Raw genomic sequence first — 18319 nt, 5'->3', positions numbered from 1 at the left:
TTTGCATAACTGCCTCTGCTATGAGTCCCGAGATTGGTGATACCATGGGTGTTCCGTTGATTTGTTCGTATATCTGGTTGTTGAATGTGAAGTGTGTTGTGAGGCACAAGTCCACGGAAAGACCATGGAACGAGGACATACCACAACCAAAAGGACTAGCCACACTACCATACATCAGGAGCATCTCAGAACTGACAGCTAGACTACTGCGACCCCTAGGACTCATAACGGCACACAAACCAACAGCCATGCTCAGACAGCAACTCACCAGAACGAAGGACCCGATACCCAACATGAGCAAAACTAATGTAGTGTACAAAATGCCATGCAAGGACTGCACAAAAGACTATATAGGACAAACAGGAAGACAGCTAACAATTCGCATACATGAACATCAACTAGCCACGAAACGACACGACCAGCTATCCTTAGTAGCCACACACGCAGACAACAAGCAACATGAATTCGACGGGGACAACACTACTATCATAGGGCGAGCCAGACAGAGAACAGCCAGGGAATTCCTAGAGGCATGGCATTCATCCACAAACTCCATCAACAAACACATCGACCTGGACCCAATATACCAACCACTACAGCGGACAGCTGAAACTGACAACCGGAAGCGGCAGGGACAGACCACTATAAACACCGGAGGAAACATCAAAGAAGCGCTTCGCAGGAGGCTCCCAAGCACTGATGATGTCGCCTAGCCAGGGGACAAAACATTTGCTACAAAAATTTCCAGCTCGGCGAACAGAACCACAACAACTCTAGTGAGTCTTGTGGGAAGGTGAAGGAAGCACGAGGAGGAGGAGGGAGCAGGAGTTACAAAACAGAACAAGATAAAACTCCAGGTTGAGAATCTGAGTGCAATATTGAGGGAGCGTTGTACAAACAGAAATGCCATCTTTCCAATGAGAAATTGGAACCCCTGTCCTCTCAAGTGGAAATAAAAGATCACTTTGAGGAAAAGCAGAACAGATCTCCCCAGATTCCTGCCCAAATTCCATTCCTCAATAAATGTCGCTCAGGAGAAATAAAAGATTATGTGCTTATTGTTTCATTCTTATTTATGGGATCTTCCTGGGCACTAAATGGCTATCTTGCTTCCCATGTTATAATGGTGATCAATGCCAAAAGTACCTAATTGGCTGAAAGTGTTTTGGGATGTGCTGAGTTCATGGAAGATGCTATACCAATGCAGTAGGTGGTGGAGTTTAGTGTTGGGGACAGGGGAATGTTAAGGGTGTGGGGCTCTGTTCACAGGTTGGAAGATTTGGTGTGAAACCAAAAAACCCAATGCTGCTACAAAGAAAATAGGCACTGAACTACACAACTCAATCAAACCTCCAATACTGCAGAAATCCCATACCCAAAAAGACGGCTGGCCCACGAGGGGCAGAGGCTGTCCAACAGCGCCATCAGGAGTAGTACCCACGGCCAGTATTACAATGGACAGGGATGAGTGTGGGCTCAATGGAGAGTTGTAGTTGTCGGGAATGGATCACTGGCACGTTAGGGGAGGTGGATTCCAGAGTAAAGCCCCTGCTAGTTGAATAGCAGTGGCATCAGCATGAGGCCCACACATGGCCCTCAAGTGGCTACACAGGAGCCCCTCTTTAGGAGAAGGCTACCCACAATCCTCTGTGCTCAGATATTGATTGTAGGGGAGGCTGAAAGGGGACATGCTTCTTACCCCTCACTCTCCCTCTGAATTATACGACCCTCCCTCCCAAACACATTATCTTCCCTCCCAATCACACTACCCTCCGTCCTAAACACACTACCCTTCCTCTCACATTGCCCTTCTTTCAATCACACTGCCCTCCTTTCTTATCACACTCAATCATGGGAGAGAGGCTATGGCCTAGAGGTATTATTGCTGGGCTTTTAATCCAGAGACCCAGGTAATGTTCTGGGGACCCAGGTTTGAATCATGTCACAGCAGATGGTGGAATTTGAATTCAACAAAAATCTGGAATTAAGAGTCTGCTGAAGACCATGAAACCATTGTCAATTGTTGGAAAAAAACCATCTGATTTACTAATATCCTTTGGGGAAGGAAGTTGCCATCCTTACCTGGTCTGGCCTACATGTGACTTCAGACCCACGGCAATGTGGTTGACTCTTAACTACCCTCCGGGCAATTAGGGGTGGGCAATAAATGCTGGCCCAGCCAGTGATGCCCACATTCTGTGAATGAATTTTTAAAATTACTATTGTCACTTCCAAACACACCTCCAAACACCTTAATACTGTCTGTCTTTCAGAACTCAATCTGGTGCTATTGTCCGAAACATCAGCAGGTGGTGCCAGTGATCAAAAACATAAAACCCGAAATCAGAAAAATTAAAATTGGTGCAGTCCAGGACAAGTAGAGAATGGGGTGAGAGACAGAGTCAAGTTCCCTCTGTACTGTCCCCAACAAACACTCCCAGAATAAGGACAGCTTGGAGTTAGACACAGAGTAAAGCTCCTTCTGCACTGCTCCATCAAGCAATTCCAGATGCTTTTGTAGAAGGAGTGTCTGGTCTTATATAGAATCGTTTAAATCCCTGCTTTTCTTTGAATTATTCTCTTGGGAACATTTACCTCCACACAGACGGTAAATGAGGTCTCAGGAGAATGTCTCACCTGAAAGACAGCACCCCTGAAAATGCAGAGCTGCTACATCAGCCTGAATCATGTGCAAATGGTTAGTTCAGGGGATGTGAACCCGGGAACCTTTGACACAGATAAAGGCAGCCATTGGGGATATTCAAGAATACTTGAGAGCATGCTCCCAAATCCTATGTACACACATAGACTGGGACAGCACTACTATTATAGGACAAGCCAAACAGAGAACAGCCAGGGAATTCCTAGAGGCATGGTACTCATCCATAGATTCAATCAGTAAGCACATCGACCTGGACCCAATATACCGATCACTGCAACGGACAGTTGGAACTGACAACCGGAAGCGGCAGATTCAAACTACTATAAATGCCGGAGGAAACATCACAGAAGCGCTTCACAGGAGGCTCCCAAGCACTGAGGATGTCACTTAAATGGATTGCTTGGACAAAAATGTCCGGTCAAACTGAAACCATCATTCCTCAATGTACAAAGCCTCTCAATTCATTCAAGAAAGGTGATGAGTTGACTGGTTTTATTTTAAAAAGAATCAAATCATAAAAGGTCAGGCTTACTCAAATTAATGATGTAAAAATTCCCTGTACTGGAATCATAGAAACATACAACATCAGGTGCATGGCATCACCACCATCTGCAAGTTCCCTTCAAGCCACTCACCATCCTGACTTGGAAATATATTGCTTTTCCTTCAGTCTCGCTGGGTCAAAATCCTGGAATTCCCTCCCTAATGCTACGATGTGTCTATCTATAGCACATGGACAGCAGTGGTTCAAGAAGGTAGCTCATCACCACCTTCTCAAGGGGCAACCAGGGATGGGCAATGAATGCTGGCCTAGCCAGTGATGCCCACATGCCATAAATGAATAAAACATCCTCACCTTATGTTTCATTCAGTTCAGTTTCTGGTCAATAATAGCCCCCAAGGGTATTGGTGTTTTTTTTACAAATCGTAATTCCCAACCCTGAAGAAATGTCATGGAGCTGAAACATTAATTCTGTCGTTCTCTCCACAAAGTTAGCACTACTGCCTCAAAGAGCCAGGGACCTAGGTTTGATTCCACTCTCGGACAACTGTCTGTGTAGATTTTCTACATTCTTCCCTGTGTGTGTGTGGATTTCCTCCCATATTCCAAAGATGTGCAGGTAGGTGGATTGGCAATGTCAAATTCCCCATAGTGTCAGGGAAGTGCAAATGAAGTGGATTAGCCATGGGAAACACAGGGTGACAGGGATAGGTGGATCTGGGTGGGATGGTCTTCGGAGGGTTGGTGTGACTCGATGGGCTGAATGGCCTGCTTCCACATTGTAGGGCTTCTATGTGATGCTGCCTGACCTGCTGAGTTTCATCAGCACCTTCTGGTTTTGCTTCAAATTTCCATTATCTGCAGTATTTTGTTTTCATTTGCTGGAAGGTGGTATGTTTTAAAGGAAACCCAGCAAACACGTGAGGGGTGAAAGGAAGAGGAGCTATTGCTGATAGGGCAAGATAAAAGAGGGTAGGAGGAGGCTTGTTTCTATAAAAACAGGTTGATGACTCAGAAGAGCGTTTGTTGTTTGTTTCTACAGCTGGATAAAGAGGGAAATATGGAAGTTCATGGGAGCATAAACTAGCCTATTGAGTTCATTCATCTGTTTTCAGGTTATAAATTCTCTGCAAATATTACATAATTCTATAGAGCCCAGTCCATCACACAAACCAGCCTTCTATCCACTGACTTCATCTATACTTCCCACTGCCTTGGGAAAGCAATCAACATAATCAAAAACCCCTCCCAGACGTTTATACTCTCTTCCACCCTCTTCCATTTGGAAGAAGATATAAAATTTTGAATGCATGTATGAATAGATTCAAAAATAGCTTCTTCTCCGCTGTTATCAGACTTTTGAACAGACCTCTCAAATGTTAGCTCTGATCTCTTTCTGCGCCTTCTCTGCAGCTGTAACGCTATATTCTGCATTCAATTCTGCTGCCCTGACACACTTTGTATGATACGCTCTGCCTGAATAGCATGCAAAACAACACTTTTCGCTGTATCTTGGTACGTGACAACAATAAATCAATATAAATAACTTTGATAAATCTTTGGTAAACCTATGTGAATATAATGCAATACAATATAGCAATATGACATTATGAATATGCAATTTCTGAGATATGTAAGTTCCATGCAAATTTTCTATGTAAACTATGTAAATTCTATGTAAATGTTTATACGTTCTATGCAAGCTAAATGCAAATCTCTATACATTCAATATAAAATGTGTAAATTATACGTAAATATATGTAGACTGCATATAAACTACACATGAATAAATGAAGGCAATAGCAGTCTACGACAGGGACAGCCGCAGTCCGTGGCAAGGCCCACATGACATAATAGGATACAAATGATGCAGAGCTGAATAGTGGGCAAAAATACACCCCTCCCTGATGTGAGCAGAGCTTTGTATGCTTGGTTCGAGCAGAGGGTCAGCGAAACGGTGTCACCTGCCCCGACACCCCTGACTGCCCCTGTTCCCTCAGTCACTCCTGCACTGAGGCAGATCGACTTTCTTGAGAGGGAACCCACAAAAAGTGACTGGCCCAGATGGAGTCTGCCTCCGTGCACTTGGATCCTGTGTGGACCAGCTGGTGGGAATATTCGCTCAGACCTTTAACCTCTACTTGCTACAATCTGAAGTGCCCACCTGCTTCAAGAAGACCACCATCATCCCGGTGCCAAGAAAACACATGCAGCTCACCTCAGTGACTACCTACCGGTGGCTCTGACCTACATAACTATGAAATGCTTCAACATGTTAGTCATTGCTCACATCAACTCCAGCCTCCCAGCCTTGCTCAGTCCCTTGCAATTTGCCTACCAGCACAACGGGGCCTACGAGACACCATTTCCCTTGCCCTACAAACAGCCCTGGAACATTTGGATAATAAGGATATCTATGTCAGGCTTCTACTAATTGACTACAGCTCCACCATCAACACTATAATCTCAACCAAACTAATCTCCAAACTCTGAGACCCAGGCCTCTGCTCTGCCCTCTGCAACTGGATCCTCAACTTCCTGCCCCACAGAGCGTGATCAGTGAAGATTGGCAACAGCACCTCCTCCAGCACCTCCTCCAATCCTCAACAGCAGGGACCCGCAAGGATGCGTACTCACACCCCTATTATACTCCCATGAAATGGCCAAATTTCATCTGAACTCCATCTACAAGGTTTGGTGATGATACCACCACGTTGAAGGCCAGATGTCCAACAATGACAAGACAGAATACAGGAACGAGATGGACTGCTTGGTGGCGTGGTGTAAAGATAACAGTCTGTCCCTCAATGTCGGCAAAACTAAAGAACTGATCATCGACTTCAGCAAACAACGTGGAGGTCATGCCTCTGTCTATGTCAATGGAGCTGAGGTGCGGATGGTCGAGAGCGTCGAATTCCTCAGAGTTGCGATCAACAGCAATCTGTCCTGGCCCACCCATGTTGATGTGACGATTAAGAAGGGACAATAGCGCCTCTTCTTCCTCAGGAGGCTAAGGACATTTGGCATGTCCATAAGGACTCTCACCAACGTTTACAGTTACATCATAGAAAGCATACAATTCTGAATGCATCACAGATTAGTACATAACTGCTCTGCCCAGGACCGTAAGAGACTACAAAAAGTTGTGAACAGGGCCCAGTCCATCACCATACCAACCCTCCCATCCATTGTCGAGAGTGTGGTGCTGGAAAAGCACAGCAGGTCAGGCAGCATCTTCGACTCTGATCTCCAGTATCTGCAGCCCTCACTTTCTCCCATCCATTGTTCCCATCTGTATTTCTCATTGTTATGAAAAGGCAGCTAGCATCATGAAAGTCCCCTGTCACCTATCATATCTCTTCCAACCTCTTCCTTCAGGCAGAGATACAGAAGCTTAAAAACATGTACCCACAGCATATTCCCCACTGTTATTAGACTTCTGAATAAACCACTCAAATTTCAAAATCTAATGTTGATATTGCTTCTTTGCAATCATAACTTTGTATTCCTCACTCTGTTCATTCACCCTATGATCTTTGTGTCTTTGTATGTTATGATCTGCCTGTATTGCAAAACAAAACTTTTCACTGTACTTAGGTACATGTGACAACAATAAATCAAATCAAAGGTAGATTATATGTGAACAATATGTAAATTACATGCAAACTAAATGTAAATTGTATGAAACTTATTTCAATATTATGGAAATTGACATAAATTCTGTGCAGGTTCTGTATTTTTTCTCACCTCTGTTACATTTCTCCCCAGTTTTCCCCAAGTTGCAGTGACACCTGGACCCTCCACTCTCATAGTCACTCATACAGAAGCTGTCGCCTGGACAGTTGGCATCTTCACATGCCATGTCCAGGACACGACCCTGTGAGTGGAGAGATACGCTGGCGTCTGGAGCAGTGGATGTGTGGATGTGAGACGGTCTCCTTGGGGTGGTGGCGGAATCTGGCTGGAGCCGAGTCTCAACCTGGAAGTTCTTGCTTTTTGCCTGTAAGACAGAGAGTGACTTGAAGGTGCACAGAGAAAGAGAGAGAGAGAGAGAGAGAGGACGGAGGTTAGAGGCTTGGTCTGTATGAGGAGATACCAGCTAGCGACACTCAAGCCCAGTGAGTGAATTAAAATAAAAACCAATAAAGCATAATGAGATTAGATTACAGTGTGGAAACAGGCCCTTCGGCCCAACAAGTCCACACCGACGCGCAACCCACCCATACCCCTAACCTAACACTATGGGCAATTTAGCATGGCCAATTCACCTAACCTGCACATCTTTGGACTGTGGGAGGAAACCGGAGCACCCGGAGGAAACCCACGCAGACACGGGGAGAATGTGCTAACTCCACACAGAGAGTCGCCTGAGGTGGGAATTGAACCCGGGTCTCCGGCACTGTGAGGCAGCAGTGCTAACCACTGTGCCACCGTGCTGCCCACAAAGAATGTCCCAAAGAATTTTGCAGGACATTTGTCACTGCATTACACAATTTGTAGAGATGACCAAATATTTGATCAAAGAAATACATTTTAGTGGAAACTGAAACAAAAAACAGGGGTTGATGGAAAATCTCAATAGGTCTGTCAGCATCTGTGGAGAGAAATCAGACTTAACGTTTTGGGTCTGTTGACCCTTCTTCAGAACTGAGCTGCCAGGGAGAGAGAGAAAAAGAGACAGGGATTTAAGGAGAGAATTCTAGTTTTTTGGGCCCAACTAATGAGCGGCTCATTGTTTAGCACATCTGCCTCACAGCGCCAGGGACCCGGAATCGGTTCCACCCTCAGGCAACTGTCTGTGTGGAGTTTGACACTGTCCCCTTGCCTGTGTGGGTTTCCTTTGGTTTCTGGTTTCTGGTTTAGTCTGCTCTAGTTTCTTCCCCAAGTCCAAAGTTGTGCAGGTTAGGTAGATTGCCCATGCTTAAATTGCCCCATAATGTTCAGAGATGTGCAGGCTAGGTGGATTAGCCATGGGAAATACAGTATTACAGGGATAGGGGAGCAGGGGCTTGACTTGTAACTAGTGCAATTACAAGTGAATAAGAGATTTGCATGTAAAACAAAACAACATAGAATTGGGGATTGTGTACTGATATGGATAGAGAATGTTGGCAGATAGGAGACAAAGAGTAAGAAGAAATCTGATGGTCTACATCCCAGGGTACTGAAGGCGGTAGCTCTAGGAATCGTGGATGCATTGGTGATCATTTACCAATGTACTATAGATTCAGGATCAGTTCCTGTGGATTGGAGAGTGGCTAATGTTGTTCCACTTTTTAAGAAAGGAGGGAGAGAGAAAACAGAGAATTATAGACCAGTTAGTCTGACCTCAGTGGTGGGAAAAGTGCTGGAGTCAATTATAAAGGATGAAATTATGACACATCTGGATAGCAATAGCAGGATAGGTCAGAGTCAGCATGGATTTATGAAGGGGAAATCATGCTTGACTAATCTTCTGGAATTATTTGAGGATGTAACTAAAAGATGGACAATGGAGATCCAGTGGATGTAGTATACCTGGACTTTCAGAATGCCTTTGATAAAGTCCCACATAGGAGGTTGGTGAGCAAAATTAGGGCACATGGTATTAGGGGCAAAATACTGACATGGATTGAAAATTGGTTGGCTGACAGGAAACAAAGAGTAGTGATAAACGGCTCCCTTTCGGAATGGCAGGCGGTGACCAGTGGTGTGCCGCAGGGATCAGTGTTGGGACTGCAGCTTTTTACAATGTACATTAATGATATAGATGAAGGTATTAAAAGTAATATTAGCAAATTTGCTGATGACATAAAGCTTGGTGGCAGGGTGAAATGTGAGGAGGATGTTAGGAGAATACAGGGTGACCTGGACAGGCTAGGTGAGTGGATGGATGCATGGCAGATGCAGTTTAATTTGGATAAATGTGTGATTATCCACTTTGGTGGCAAGAACAGGAAGGCAGGTTATTACCTAAATGGAGTCAAGTTAGATAAAGGGGCAGTACAACGAGATCTAGGTGTTCTTGTACACAGCAGGCAGTGAAGAAGGCTAATAGCATGCTGGCCTTCATAACAAGAGGAATTGAGGATAGAAGCAAAGAGGTCCTTCTGCAACTGTACAGGGCCCTGGTGAGATCGCACCTGGAATACTGTGTGCAGTTTTAGTCTCCAAATTTGAGGAAAGACATTCTGGCTATTGAGGGAGTGCAGCGTAGGTTCACGAGGTCAATTCCCGGAATGGCGGGACTATCTTACGCTGAAAGATTGGAACGACTGGGCTTGTATATGTTTGAGTTTAGAAGACTGAGAGGGGATCTGATTGAGACATAAAAGATTATTAAAGGATTGGACATTCTGGAGGCAGGAAGCATGTTTCCGCTGATGGGTGAGTCCCGAACCAGAGGATGCAGTTTAAAAATAAGGGGTAGGCCACTTAGAACAGAGTTGAGGAGAAACTTCTTCACTCAGAGAGTGGTGGGTGTATGGAATGCTCTGTCCCAGAAGGCTGTGGAGGCCAAGTCTCTGGATACTTTTAAGAAAGAGTTGGATAGAGCTCTTATGGAATCAAGGGTTATGGGGATAAGGCAGGAACAGCATACTGATTGAGGATGATCAGCCATGATCATAATGAATGGTGGTGCTGGCTCAAAGGGCAGAATGACCTACTCCTGCATCTATTGTCTATTGAAACAGGCATTTCTCTGAGTGGCATTGGGGCACAACAGAGTTCAGTGCTTGGATACCTAAGTCCTCCCAAAATATATGAATGATCTGAAGGAGGAAACTACATGTCATATCTACAGGTTTGTAGATGACACAGAGTTGGGTGGGAGGGTGAGCTGTGAGGAGGATGCAGAGATGTTTCTGTACAATTTGGACAAGCTGGGTGAGTGGGTAAATACAAGATAGATGAAGTATAATGGGGCTAAATGTGAGAATATCCACTTTGGTAGTAAAAAACAGGAAGGGAGATTTTTGTCTGAGTGGTGGCAGATTGGGAAAGGGGAAAATGTGACTCAGGAATGTGAAGCAGGAATGTCTTTCTTTAGTTGTACAGGTGAGACCAGATCTGGAATTCTGTGTACGGTTTTGATCTCCATATCTGAGGAGGGATATGGTGAGGGTGCCACGAAGATTTAGCAGGCTGATTCTTGGGATGGCAGGACTGATTTAGTAAAAGAGACTGGATCGGTTAGGATTATATTCACTGGAGTTTAAAATAATGCAGGGTTATCTCATAGAAACCTGTAAAATTCTAACAGGTCTAGGCAGGATCAACACAGGAAGGATGTTCTCTAAGACCAGGGAGTCCAGAACCATGGGTCATAGCCTGAGTACATGGGATAGACACTTTATGACTGAGATGAGGGGAAATCTCTTCATCCAGAGAGTGGTGAGCCTGTGGAATTCAGACAGCAGTTGATGCCAAAATAGTGAGTGTTTTTAAGATGGAGATAAATATATTTCTTAGAACTAATGGGATCAAAGGATATGGGAGGAAGCAGGAACAGGGCACTGAGTTGGAGATCAACCTCGATTGTTGTAATAACTCAGGAAGCCCACTGGAGAGGAACATTGATTATTATTGAAAAACCACTCATGGTGTACATACACTAGTCCCAGTCTGGGACCCCTACCTGAGTCTTCTTTATGAAAGACTCCAGTGATGAATTCCAGCTGAATAGGCCACTGTTAGGTCTGTTACCAAGGGAACTTAGGGAAGATCACGGAGATTAATTAATGGTTTCCCCGTGGACCTCTTGGGGTTAATCACAATCGTATTGAAGGGGGAAGCAGGCGAGCTGAATGACCTACTTCTTATCCTAATTTCTATGCTTCTATTTGGCCAAGCATAGATCCTGGGGGTTCCAGAGATAACAGTGTGGGACAGGAAGGGAAACCACTGCAAGTAATTTTTCGGCTACAAGTAGGCAGGAACGGACCAGGGTGAGAGCAGTCTTACCAAGCAGCTTGGCAGTGGAGAGGTGTTGGAGGAAGATTGGATGGTCAACTCGGAAAATGGTTGCAGATTGAGCTTTGAGGAGGGAATGTTTACTTTGTCACTAGCATGTGGGATGTCATTAGTAACTTCGATAAGAGCTGTTTCTGTATTGGGTCCGGGGGATGCCCAATTGGAGGGATTCAAACATGGAGTTTGAGAAAAGGCAGAAACAGATCTGGGAGGTGACATGTTCAGAACCAAAGAGTCATACAATCCTGAAAGATCTACAGCACAGAGAAAAGGCTCTTTAGCCCATCGAATCTACACCGATCAAAAAGATGCATTTTCCTATCCTAATCCCATTTTCCAGCACTTGGCCTACAGTCTTGGCACTGCAAGTACATATCTAAATACTCCTTTAAAAATCACAAAACACCAGGTTATAGTCCAACAGGTTTAATTGGAATCTGGATTAGTGGTGCTGGAAGAGCACAGCAGTTCAGGCAGCATCCAAGGAGCTTCGAAATCGACATTTCGGGCAAAAGCCCTTCATCGGGGATAAAGGCAGTGAGCCTGAAGCGTGGAGAGATAAGCTAGAGGAAGGTGGGGGTGGGGAGAAAGTAGCATAGAGGAAGCAAATGTGGCTGTGGTAGCGAGTTTGTTTCACGACATGGTTGAAGAGCTTCAGGGCAGAGGAAATGACCTGGGAGTTGCAGTGGGAGAGGAACTCCCTGAGATTCTTGTAGAGAGAGGAGGAAAACTTCTTCAAGGCAGGCATCCTTGCAAGAGGATTCGCAGTAGGGTTAAAATCAACGAGGTAAAAACAATGACTGCAGATGCTGGAAACCAGATTCTGGATTAGTGGTGCTGGAAGAGCACAACACCACTAATCCAGAATCTGGTTTCCAGCATCTGCAGTCATTGTTTTTACCTAGGTTTAATTGGAAGCACACTAGCTTTTGGAGCGACGCTCCTTCATCAGACAATCACCTGATGAAGGAGCATCGCTCCGAAAGCTAGTGTGCTTCCAATTAAACCTGTTGGACTATAACCTGGTGTTGTGTGATTTTTAACTTTGTACACCCCAGTCCAACACCGGCATCTCCAAATCATAAATACTCCTTGTATGTCATAAGAGTTTCTGTCTCTACCATCCTTATGGGCAATGAGTGCCAGATTCCCACCCTTTAGGTGAAAACAAATTTCCTCAGATCGCCTCGAAATCAGGTGGCCATTATTTTGGAGAGGAAAAGCTGTGTGGAGATGGGACGACAGTTTGTAAGGACAAAGAGGTAAAGGTTGGTTTGTTGAGCAGAGCAGTAAAAATGGTAGGTTTGGAGGGGCAGTACCTGCAGAGAGCTATTTATAATATTGGCGAATGAGGAACTTAAGATGCTTGGCAGTTTAATGGGAATAGGGCTGAGGTAACAGGAGGTGAGTCCCATAGTCAAGTTGAGCTCAGAGAGGGCATGAGGGGAGATGGGGGTGAAACTAGATGAAGATGGTACTTCAAAGATTCATGTTGTTACAGAGAACATTTAACCAGTGAAGGGGACAGACAGGACGGAGGCAGTTGAACAAATGATCTTATAATAAAATGGCAATAAAGATGCAGAGATGTGACATGAGTTTGTTGGAGGGCAGGGTTGAGGCTGAAGAAATGGGGCCACCCCAGGTGAACAGCCAAGGTGAGAGAAAGGACGGTTTTATTGGAAACTATTACCGAATGAGGGGCTGAGGGAATGGTTAAGCACATTGACAGCTGCAGAAATTTCCTGGTGCTTGGAGAGCTGGAGATGAGACAGTTGGGATTCTAAAATTGCAGTTGTAAATAATTTGGAAAATAGTAAGAAGGGGGAGGGAGGGAACGTGAAAAAACACTGTAGAGTGACAGAGTGAGGGAGAGTGGGAAAGACAACGAGTGTGAGGCAGTGAGGGAGAGTGGGAAAGAGAGGGAATGTGAGACAGTGAGGGACACTGGGATAGAGAGGGAGTGTGAGATGGTGAGGGAGAGTGGGAAAGACAGAGTGTGAGACAATGGGGGAGAGTAGGAGTGAGAGGAAAAGTTAGCGAGTGTGAGGAAGAGAGTGTGATGGAGAGGGGAGTAGGAGTGTGTGACTATCATGGAGATTGGGAGTGTATGTTAGTGTGGTGGAGTGCAGCCTGAGTTGGTGGGGTAAGCAGGTCATAAATTAAGCTATTGAATGGAGAATGGAAGTAGATAAAGGTTAGTTGAGTTCTGTTATCAGCATTTAGTTGATAATGTATATATGACCTCAATTTCTCCCATTGCCTGTAGGGTACAGTGGGCTGGTGGGGAATGCTGTACTTCATATACTAAGCAGTGGGCTGTTGCATTGTCTCAGGGAGGCTAGCTATTGTTTTCCTGCAGTGAGGAATGATTTGAATTGGAGGCTCCTTTCCCCTTACACTGGGTTATAGCCAGGGATTGATTAATCTAACAGAAAGTTCCAGAAACTGTTTGGTGGATTGTGTTTACAGAGTTACATCCTGCCAGACCTGGCCTTTTCGCTTCCAGCAGTTCTACTGAAGGCTACTCCCACACATCGAAATGTCGCAAGTAATACAGCAGATGTTGCTGAGGTCAAAGTCGCAGAAAAACACTGACTTTTTTGTTTAATGCAATCTGCTGCTCCACCAACCCCCATAAACTAACCCTCCATGCCCCTCCCAAAGTTCCAGATTGTTTCTCCTCAGGCACTGATCTTCACTGAGATATACTGCTCTGTGGGAAATAAAGTGGGCAACTGCCAAACGCAATATCTGAGCATGTGAACACAAAGGTGCTGCCCGACTGTGTGGGGCGTCACAATCCTCCCTTCAGCTTCCATCAGACAAGTGTCCCTTATTGGAGGGGCGAGGGGTGAGGGTGGAGATAGGGGAAGGGAGCAGGGTCCAGCTGAGTTATTGCTGTGGTTAAGGAACATAGATCACTTAGTTTCTACTCCTTTCCCCCACACTGATCCTTCAACCCCCTCCTCACCCCTGTACCACACTGACAGAAGCTGGGATAACTCCTGGGGGATGGTTGGAATTTAGATTATATTAGATTAGATTCCCTACAGTGTGGAAACAGGCCCTTCGGCCCAACAAGCCCATACCGACCCTCCGAAGAGTAACCCATCCAGACCCATTTCCCTCTGACAAATGCACCTAACATTATGGGTGTCCAATTCACCTAACCTGCACATCTTTGGATTGTGGGAGGAAACCAGAGCACCAGGAGAAAACTCACGCAGACACGGGGAGAATGTGCAAACTCCACGCAGATAGTCTGCCTGAGGCTGGAATTGAACCTGGGTCCCGGGTGCTATGAGGCAGCAGTGCTAACCAGTTAGCCACCGTGCCGCCCCTAACAGGGGTTCTTTAGTAGAGTAACAGTAGAGTTCTTTAGCAGGGTAAGAGGAGAGATGTTAGATTTCGACATTCAGTTATTTCCTAATGGAGCTCAGGTCTAGTCTGGCTGGAGAACAGAATCTTATATTTTCTTAAGCATAATGATGATGGAAATAAGGAAGTGAACTTTCCATGACCCTTACCAGTGCTCCATTAATTACTCTCGTGCAAGAGGACAAAGAATGGGTCATTTAGATGAGACACTGGAGGATTGTCAGCACCTTCAGGAGAGGAAGGATCTGCTAGTTGGAGATATAATAGTGAAATACAAACCGCCCTGTGCCATTGTATTGAGCTTCCAGCTTATTACTGACATGAACAGATCAACGATGGTGAGGTTAGGCCTGAGTGAAACTCTGTCGTCCAGGATGTGAACATGTCCATCTCTCGCACTAGCAACTCGGAGTGAGTTAGAGCCAAACCAGCGTGTTTTGCAAAGGTGTCATCAAGATGTTGGTGGAATCAGGCTCATCTACACCGACTGCTTTTCTTTCCCTTTGTTTCTTTTCTTTTTCGTTTTCTTTTTACTGACCTCTTGTTCTTTGAACAGATGGCATCGGTGGAGAGGAACCCCAGAGTGGTCTCGAGTGAGCCACTTACTTTTCCGGAGCGAGCACAGGACCTGGCATTAAAATAGATGGCAGAGGCAACGTAGGCCCAGCGATGAAAAATAGTGCCTGAGGATCGGAGACTTTGTCGTTGGTTGGGTCTGGCACTGGTGGTGGAAGAACATCACAGCAATTGCTGAGAAATGTGACTGTTGTTGGTGGGCCCGGTATAGATGGCAGTAGGTGGTGGAGGATGGATGGCAGCGCAGGCATTGACGATGACTGGCTCAGGACTGATGGACTCTCTTTAAGCCACATCTTTCTTTCCTTTCTTATTTTTAAAACTATTCAAAACGGTGCTGGAAAACCCTTTTCACTGTATTGTACTACTTTACTCACTGTAAAATACACATCACAATTAAATCATTCATTCAAATAGGTGTTTTTGTTTTCATTCATTCACAGCATATCAGCATTGCTTGCTATACCATCTATTATTGTTCATCTCTGGTTGCCCCTTGAGAAGGTAGTGGTGAGCTGCCTTCTTGAACGGTTGTAGTCCATGTGCTGTATATCGACCCAGAATGCCCTTAGGGTTCTAGGATTTTGACCCAGTGACACTCTAGGAACGGCATTATATTTCCAAATTGGGATGGTGAGTGACTCAGAGGGGAATTTGTAGGGGATGGTGTTCCCATGTATCTGCTGCCCTTGTCCTTCAAGATGGAAGTGTTCGTGGGTTTAGAAGGTGCTGTATTAAGGAGCTTTCTGCAATACATCTTGTAGATGGTACACACTGCTGCTACTGAGCATGAGTGGTAGAGGGAATAAATGCTTGTAGATGTGATGCCAATCAAACGGACTGATTTGTCCGAGATGGTGTCAAGGTTCTTGAATGTAATTGGAGCTGCCCTCACCCAGGCAAGTGTGGAGTTTTCCATCACTTGTACCTTGCAGATTGTGGACAGGCTTTTGGGAGTCAGGAAGTGAGTTACTCACTACAGTATTCCTAGCCTCTGACTTGCTCTTGTCGTCATAGTATTTTTGTGGAGAATCCAGTTGAGTTTCTGGTCAAGGGTATAGCTCAGGATGTTTAATCCTGAATTGAATGTCAAAGCACTCGTGTACAGTGAATATTCTTTGGCACTTATCTGAATGAGCCTGAATATTGTCCAGACATTAATGTTGTAACTGTACTGGAAAAGCTTAATTAGGGGTGCAGGAAGTTCTGGGGCACAAGTCTTCTGTACTATTGCTGGAATTTTGTCAAGGCCCATAGCCTTTGTAGTAATCAGTGGGAGGGTATAAACTAATGTGGCAGAAGCTCATCATGTGAGGACAAGGTCACGGTGAATAGGATTAACAAGCTGGGCCAGTTAAATGAACAAGGCAGGATAAAGAAAAATATATTAAGACAGGAGGGAGAAGTAATTAAAAGATGGTGAAGGAATGATAGAGTGTGCAGCTAAAATTAGAGTTCTTTATATAAATGCATGGAGTGTAAGGAGCAAATTAAATGAACTGCAGGCACAGATTCAAATTTAAAACTATGATATAGTAAACATTATGGAGCCATGGCAACAGTATGGTCAAGACTGAGAACTAAGCATACCAGAGGGTTTACAAGAGAGGTAGAGAAATGGCAGAGGGCTGGAGTAACATGACTGATTAGAAACACAATCTATGATGAGGGAGGATGCAATGAGGGGAAAGCACCAATGGAAACTTTCTGGGTGGAACTGAGGAACTGTAAAGGAACTAAAATCATAAGCTGGTGTCCAGGTCTCAAAAGTGCTGGACTGTATGAATATTGAAATTGGGTAAGTAAATGGCAAAGGCATAGTAGTATTAATGGGGGATTTTGATCTTAACATAGATCGGGAGAGAGGGCCAAACACCTGCCAGATAGGTTGTGAATTTTGAGACTGTATCTGGAATAGTTTCTGATGATGATATATCCTGATGTGACAAGGGGACAATGAATATTGGATGTAGTAATGAGCAATGACCCTTAGTTGATTCATTACCTAGTTGTTCATTTGTCAAATAGTTCATAGTTCCTTGAACGTGGAGTCACAGGTAGATAGGATAGTGAAGAAGGCGTTTGGTATGTTTTCCTTTATTGGTCAGAGTATTGAGTACAGGAGTTGGGAGATCATGTTGCGGCTGTACAGGACATTGGTTAGGCCACTGTTGGAAAATTGCGTGCAATTCTGGTCTCCTTCCTATCGGAAAGATGTTGTGAAACTTGAAAGGTTCAGAAAAGATTTACAAGGATGTTGCCAGGTTTAGAGGATTTGAGCTATAGGGAATAGGCTGGAGTTGTTTTTCCTGGAGCATCGAAGGCTGACGGCTGATCTTATAGAGGTTTATAAAATCATGAGGGGCATGGATAGGATAAATAGACAAAGTCTTTTCCCCTGGGGTGGGGGAGACCAGAACTAGAGGGCATAGGTTTAGGGTGAGAGGGGAAAGATATAAAAGAGACCTAAGGGGCAACATTTTCATGCAGAGGGTGATATGTGTATGAAATGAGCTGCCAGAGGAAGTAGTGGAGGCTGGTACAATTGCAACATTTTAAAGGCATCTGGATGAGTATATGAATAGGAAGGATTGGAGGGATATGGGCCGGGTGCTGGCAGGTGGGACTATATTAGGTTGGGACATCTGGTCAGCATGGACAAGTTGGACCTAATATAGTCCCATCTGCCAGCACCTGGCCCATATCCCTCCAATCCTTCCTATTCATATACTCATCCAGATGCCTTGAAAATGTTGCAATTGTACTAGCCTCCACTACTTCCTCTGGCAGCTCATTCCATACACGTACCACCCTCTGCATGAAAATGTTGCCCCTTAGGTCTCTTTTATATCTTTTATATCGTATTATGATCACTAGAATCATAGAGTTATAGAGATATATTCCATGCTATACATCTCTATGACTCTATGATTCTAGTGATCATAATACGATTAAATTTCATGCAGCTTTGTAAGAGGTAAGCAAAGATTGGATACTAGTATTTTGGATTTATGTGAAGCAGACTTTAATGGGATGAGGCTGGGACTATTCATGGTTAACTAGGAAGTTCTGCTAATAAGTAAAACAACCAAGGAACAGCAGAGTGTGTTCAAAAAAACATTTAATGCAATTCAGAAGCAGTCTGTACCAATGAGAAGAAAAAGCTCCACCTCACACACACAAAAAAAGCCACAGAATCTAGGGAGATACAGGACAGCAAAACATTAAAAGAAAGAGCTTGTAAA

The 18319-nt window shown here is 44.6% G+C and overlaps 1 protein-coding gene across 7 annotated transcripts in view; it reads right to left on the bottom strand.

The window, feature by feature from the left end:
- The window catches only part of egflam (EGF-like, fibronectin type III and laminin G domains), a 117251-nt gene that overhangs the window by 48047 nt on the left and 50885 nt on the right, over window positions 1-18319 (bottom strand). For 5 of the 7 annotated variants that reach the window (XM_043703207.2, XM_043703225.2, XM_087974977.1 and 2 more), the window contains one exon: window positions 6912-7182. In XM_043703207.2, coding sequence (XP_043559142.2) covers window positions 6912-7182 — 271 coding nt within the window. The remainder of the gene's footprint in view (window positions 1-6911; window positions 7183-18319) is intronic. The other 2 variants (XM_043703216.2, XM_087974972.1) reach the window with 1 other exon arrangement.

The sequence above is a fragment of the Chiloscyllium plagiosum genome, unplaced genomic scaffold, assembly GCF_037043375.1.
Source record: "Chiloscyllium plagiosum isolate Xiang-an unplaced genomic scaffold, Cpla_swu_hap1 HiC_scaffold_2, whole genome shotgun sequence".
Taxonomy (NCBI): domain Eukaryota; kingdom Metazoa; phylum Chordata; class Chondrichthyes; order Orectolobiformes; family Hemiscylliidae; genus Chiloscyllium; species Chiloscyllium plagiosum.
The sequence above is the reverse complement of the archived record's forward strand: the minus strand, read 5'-3'. Positions and strand labels throughout refer to the sequence as shown.